At 40.3% G+C, this 6650-nt stretch overlaps 1 protein-coding gene and 1 long non-coding RNA gene across 3 annotated transcripts in view; one reads left to right on the top strand and one right to left on the bottom strand.

The window, feature by feature from the left end:
* Positions 1-6650, top strand: part of LOC112161767 (spectrin beta chain, non-erythrocytic 1) — a 114217-nt gene that overhangs the window by 64672 nt on the left and 42895 nt on the right. For both annotated transcript variants that reach the window (XM_024297209.2, XM_024297210.2), the window contains one exon: positions 5419-5592. In XM_024297209.2, coding sequence (XP_024152977.1) covers positions 5419-5592 — 174 coding nt within the window. The remainder of the gene's footprint in view (positions 1-5418; positions 5593-6650) is intronic.
* LOC112161768 overlaps positions 5335-6650 on the bottom strand; it is a 2507-nt gene continuing 1191 nt past the window's right edge. The window contains exon 2 of the long non-coding RNA XR_002921951.2: positions 5335-5643. This is a non-coding gene — a long non-coding RNA (uncharacterized LOC112161768). The remainder of the gene's footprint in view (positions 5644-6650) is intronic.

Genomic DNA, 6650 nt, shown 5'->3' with positions numbered 1-6650 from the left:
AAAGGAGTTGTTGAGAAAGAAAGTCTGAGGGTTTGCCTGAAGCCAAGACGCCTCCAGAGAAGACAAAGGAATCTGAGCTGCAGAGGAGGAGAGTCCACGTCCTTTATTAAAGATTTAACAAACATGGCCTCATTGTTCATGGCAGCTGAGGACTGTTCACACAAACCATTTTTATCTGTTTCAGCACAAAAAAGGAACTGGGAGAATGTTGTTTGTTTTTCTGTGTTGTCAGTTGTAGAAAAGATTGAATAAAGAAATAAGTTTTTCAGTTAGAATTCTAAAACGGGCAGACAAAAGTAAAAATAACAACTCTAGGTTTTTGTTGCTCATTTGGTAGATGAATCAAATGGTTTGTTCTCAAATCGTCTCTTAAAAACAGAAAAGCAAAAGTGATTTGTGCTTCAAGTTCCAAGTAGACAAATGAACTTTCACTTTTGAGCCTTCTTAAGAATTCCTCAATTCTAATCAGACGACATTTACTCATTAAACTGTCAAAAACATGTCAAAAAGCTTTATCTGCTGCAGATTCAGTCTGGGTTAAGGCTGTGTTCTGGACAAAGTTGCTCTGACCTCCATCTCTAAGTCTCTCCCATCGTTTCTTGAAGGATTTTCTTCTAATGTGTCTTAGGTCTACCCAGCCTATTCCTGGTTAGGGTTCAGCCTCAGTCACATGCAGACCCATATGAGTGATGGGGGTTTTGGATTGGCCTGTGGAGGGTCGTAGAGAGGAGGGAAATGTGCCTTGCAGTCCCCTTAAAGCTCGTATGACCTGAAAGGATGTCATGAGAATGGAATGTACCATTGTCGAGTAAGTGTACTGTAAAGTACACGCATTTATGGCGCATGAGTGATGACGCCACACTCTTCTCATTAATAAGGTGTTCAGACTGTGTAAACATTGCACGAGGTGTGCAGGTGATGCTAAAAGGTGCATAGGATATCCATATGATGCCCACTAAAACTCTTCTCTGATTGGCTTCTTTTAAAAGTCAAGCTGCAAACAAGGTTTGTGCATCATTGGGCCCCTTGTGCAGGGCCCAGGTTTTGGTGGGATTAAAAATAATGGAAAATATGTACGACGTACATGAGTCACCTTGACTTACCCTTACTTTTAGTGTGTATCCACCCATAATGACGGTCACTATGCATGCCAGATCCCCTCTGCTTGGCTCCTCTAGATGTGGGGAGGTAGTGGCTCTATTCTGAGTTCATCCCAGCTGGTTGAGCGTCAGACACTTTGTCATCTTCAAAACTCATTGTTGTGGGTTTCACAAGTCACCAAATTAACACCAATAGTTCCAGAGTCCATCGAAGTTTAAGGTTTATTGAGTTTAAGTTGAGGTTTTCCCTACATCTCTGGCTAAAGTCTGTCTAGGGCAAGAGTGTTGAACTCATTTTGGTTCAGCCCGTCTAATCTAAAGTGGCTGGACTAGTAACGTAATGGCAAAATAACCTTTGGTCAACTTGGGGAAAAAAAGCCTCAAACAAACTAATCACCTATTATTATTATTAGAGCTATTACTGTTATTATCTTTTTGACAAGGACATTTTGGGAATTGTGGTGTCACACCTGATCATTTCTATAGCACCTTAACAGTGGTGAGGCTGGCAGGGAACCTAACTGCAGCTTACCCAGACATGGCACGCAGTTGCAAAGAAAAGCTGTTTCTTTCTTGATGCCGGTATTTCTTTTCTTTTGCTTCTTCTGGTGGTGGAACTCTTTATTGCGGCAATGTCTTTAAATAATGATAACTCAGCACAGGAATGATCTAAAGCAGGGGTCTACAATCTGAGGCTCTGGAGCCACATGCAGCTCTTTTACCCTCCACAGTGGCTCTCTGGCTAAAGAAAAGTTAAATAATAGTAATTTTTAAAAGTAAGGGTTGCCAATTTAGCATTGATTTAATTTATTTTAGTTAAGTTTATGGCTGAAGTGAACCTACAAGATGTACTGTAGTGGTTTTATATCCCTGCTGACATAACTAGGCTTTGTTTGCTCTGTGCTTCCTCCAGAATACACAGATTACAAATACCAGGCAAAACTTTGGTGAAAAAAAACTGATCTTTTCTGATCGCTGAGTTTATTTTATGACTTTAAAATAGATTTTATCTTATGCTGCATAACAAATGTTAGTTACTATTCAGCGGGGAGTGGCTAAAATATATAGATTTATGTATTCTTCAAATACTTTTCCACTGGATCATTAACCAATCATGTTTCATGTTTATGCTCCAGTTAACAGCAGTAGTAAGTAGGAAAAAAGGGATGACAACTCACCAAATTAACCTAAAGCATAACAAGACAAAAATGTCATTTTTGTCTCATGTTGTTTAGGAACACATTTGCTTCACTTGAATGTTCCTGTTTGGGACAGGATGTCTTTTATTTTGAAAGAAAGTCATATGAGCTTCTGTCAAAAGTAAAAAGACAGCTTTACACTTTATTACTATTTATGTATTTATTCACACCCAAAAATGAATCTCATTCATGTTTTATATAAAAACGATTATATAATGACGAAAAGTAGTGTCACATTTTCCTAAAACGGTATAAAAAAAAGGCTTTGTGGCTCCTATTTGTTTTTGATCAGTACCAAACAGACCCAAATGGCTCCTTTACTGACCCCAACATCCTTATATTTTTTTCTCTTCATGAGTAGACCAGATTAAACCATCTGGTTGGCCGGATCCGGCCCACGGGCCGTATGTTTGACGCCCCTGGTCAAGGGTCTATTTGGAGCATGACTGTTAAAAGTGTAGTTTGTTATCACACAAAAAGGTGCCGTCAAAGCTGCACTCAGGAACCATTTTGGGTGAATAATGCAGCACCGTAGGAGAAAATATCCAAGTTTCTGCAGGGATTCGCCCCACACTGTCATGTCTGCAAGAATACTTTTCTTCAGAAAAGTGACAACGATGTGGCTTCAGTCAAATGTAAAAACCTGAAATGTACAAGAAATGTACAACAGCCTTTGTTTTTGCTAACTGAAACAAACTTGGGGGATGGGGGGTGCAAATCTGATTCCAATAATCTTTCAGTATAGGAGCTCAACTGGGTTGAAAATAAACTGCATTTTTTTTATAAAACTTATAGAACTTTGGCGGTTTCAAGCATTCCTTTCATTCTTTCACAAGCTTCCTTTTGTTGGGGGAAGTAAACGTGTGAATCATCTGCGTACGGTGAAACCGCGCTGCCTTCAAATACCGTGGTTTTCTCCAAACAGAGCCGCTCTGTATCTCAGAAGGAAAACCTTCTTTTTTTCCAGAGGTTTCAGGTTCCATTAGATTTGTTCAAAATACCCCCGGCCTTATCATGTGGGGGCTTGAATAAGTGGTTTGATGGTTTAAATTGGGCCCTGAACAAACATGGAAACCCCCCACCACCTATCTGGTTTTACCCAGCGGAGGGGGTTCGGTCTAAAAACGGCATAAACCTGCTGATGTTGGAGAAATATTTCAGTTTGTTTTCACGGCTGACCAGCGGCGCGTTACTCTGTGGTTTGTTCGACTCCAGCATTTGAGACGCTCCAGTTCAGATCCGGAGGGGCTGGATGACTTTCAGCCGTGGGGGTGGGGGTGTTGCGTGTCTGTGTGAGGCAACAGCCTTCGGTGTTTGTGTTGGACGGCAGACGGGATGTACGGCTGCTGCCGCTCTGAAGAATCTGCAGGTTTTGTTGATGTTCAGAGACTCTTGTGTGAATGAGAGGAACATGTCAGTGTCGTCTCCACGACCACTGTCGGATGGGATTTTAGTGGGGTAACACCACCTCAGATGAACTTCGCTGCTCTCTGAAGGTCCCACCACTGTGTCATGTTCGGCTACAAAACTCATTTGTTTGTTTGTGAGGATTCCCCTTGTGGGAGGCCACTTATTCTGCACTTGTGGTAGAAACCCTGAGAAGTAGCCAAATGTGCCGGCAGATCCAGACTGTGTATTAAATAGGAAAGAGTTTATTTTGAGTTTTATCACCTTTTGGAGAACAGATGTTTCCTCAATTTCTGGCCAGATCTTTTGGATTGGAAAAGGTTTAATTCAAGAAATCGAAGCAGAAGTAGTACAAAAAGAAAAATGTGTATCTATACAAAGATACGTCTAACATTCCTTAATCTTCCTTAAAGATCCACTCTGATTAAAAGTGTTTTTAACATGTTCTTTGGCATTTTTCTGAGGATGGACGACGTATAAGGATTCCGGGGGTGCAACGTTTAGATTGTTTTTCTGTGTTTAACACACAGACGTCCCAGGGGAGCACTTTCTCCTGCCCCAAACTTTTAAACAAATTCCCCTGGTTTAGTTGTAGCTCCTAAAATGTGAAACTAAATAATTTAATTTTTCTTTCTGGGTGCTCTTCTCCTTGAGTTACGTGTGTTTATTTGTGGTTGCAGTTTTCTGGCCAAACACAGATCTTTAAAGCCACACTCCAATAATCTAAAAAGTGTTCTCAGTGGTCTTTTGAATATGATTATTCCGTTTTAGCCAAAATCAAAAAACCAGTGTGGTATTAGAAATTCTCCTCTGAGTTGTGGACGGCAACCCCGCCCCTCTTCCCCATCTAGTCGTCTACAAGTAGATGCATCAGAATGGAGCAGATCAGGGAGCTTGTGACCCGCCCCTTTTTCAATCTCTTCGTCTGTTCCTGATTCACAACGATTTGAATAAAGAAATATTCAGAAATGGAATTTAATCGTCAAAGACATGCTACAAAAAACATATTTAGACACCATTTTCATTGGAGTGGGTCTTCAAAAAAAGCTTGATCTGCTGAATCAATTTTTTTTTATCTCATAGGAGCCAACAGTTGGTTCCTGTCCACTCCATTGCTAGCTTTAGCTTGATCCTTGTCTTCAAATGCTGCATCCTCAGCATTGTGGTGCTTTTTCCAAATACCAAAAAAAAAGGTTTGTTGTAGTAAACGGTGTGGCTGCACCCCTCTACAACTCATTTTGGTCTTGCATGCACTGCAATCTACAGTTATTTGCTTATGTTACTACTTAAAACTGCCAAACCAATGACATCATCACTGATTGAAACTCTGACTGTTGCCATCTCCTGCAGGAGTGTGCACACGTGCAGACGTGACCTGGTGGGTGGTCCTGTCAGTTTCCCTGCTGATTTTCAGACCTCACTTTCTTTAAAGGCAGACAAGATTTGTAGGTACAATGGATTTCACATTAAATTTCATCAAACACAGATATCACACGATTACGTGAACAGACTAATTTATCAGTTCACTCCTAGATTTACCTGTTGGAGCAAACTGAGCAAAGTTTGTCCTCAAAAGCAGCAGTGACAGGAATCCATCTCCTGAGTTCATCATGAATCTGCAGATGATGTTGGTTCTCAAAGTGTTTATCAGCATCTGCAGCCTTTTCTTCATGCTGCGTTTTTAATCAGCGTTGTCCTCTTCTGTTGTTCAGCCCAAACCCACAAAGGGTCGGATGAGGATCCACTGTCTGGAAAATGTGGACAAGGCTCTGCAGTTCCTGAAGGAGCAGCGGGTCCACCTGGAGAACATGGGCTCCCACGACATTGTTGATGGGAACCACCGCCTCACTCTGGGACTGATCTGGACCATCATCCTCCGCTTCCAGGTAAGAACTGCAGGATAGTACCTGTGACAGCAGGCTCTCACTCAACTCTTTCTGTCAACAAAATAAAAGCTTGAAATGTTTTTATAAATAATGAAAACACAAAGTGATTCTAAATATGTGCATCGGACACATCAGGGATTTCAGATTCAATTCCACTTTGAAAAAGTGAGATCAGACTGAGGTTGACCGATGTACTTCTGCACTATGGCCACCCTCAGATATACACTAAGGCTCCTATGATTCATCTCAAATCAGCCTGGTGGATGCAGTTGGTGTAGAAGGTGTAGTTAATGTAAATAGGTGTAGTTGATATATTTGGTGGAGTTGGTATTGTTGGTATTTTTGTTGTACCAGTGGTTGGGGTGTGTAGTGTAGATGGTATATTTGGTGTTGTCGGTACAGTTTGTATAATTCTTGTAGTTGGCATAGTTGGTATAGTTGGTGTATGTAGTGTAGTTGGAATTATTTATAAAAGTTGTTCCTCTTATGAATCTTTAGGAGTTATTCGGTTTAAAGTTAGTATATTTGGTGTAAGTTGTATGGTTGGTGTAGGTGTATTTGTTGTACAAGTAATTGGAGTAGGTAGTGTACTTCGTATATTTGGTGTACTGGTAGTTGGTGTAGTTGGTTTATGTAGTGTACTTGGTATAATTGGCTTAGTTAGTATAGTAGTTAGTATAGTAGGTATAGTTGGTGTAGGCAGGGATGTTGCAAGAGTAGATATAGTTAGGATAGTTAGTATAGTTGGTATTGTTTGTGTAGTTGGCGTCTCCTTCATCTAAGTATTATCACTCACATTGACGTAATTTCTCTTTTCTATGCTGTTTCAGCTTTGATATAGTTATTTTTCTGCATTTAATGAAGGATGAAGTAGTTAATATGAAGTTCTGGATTCATACTGGTTAGATAAACATCCTCTGAGCTGTTACGGAAATAATCTGTCAGGAAAAGGATCATGAAGATCAACTAGCAAGTTAAAGTGTTAGTAATGCCCTGGGACAAAGCTAAAATAAGTATCCAGATATATTCCATATGTTCTAATGTATCAAAAATAACAA

Source organism: Oryzias melastigma, linkage group LG15 (genome assembly GCF_002922805.2).
Source record: "Oryzias melastigma strain HK-1 linkage group LG15, ASM292280v2, whole genome shotgun sequence".
NCBI classification, from domain to species: Eukaryota; Metazoa; Chordata; class Actinopteri; order Beloniformes; family Adrianichthyidae; genus Oryzias; species Oryzias melastigma.
This window is presented reverse-complemented; position numbering and strand designations above follow the sequence as displayed.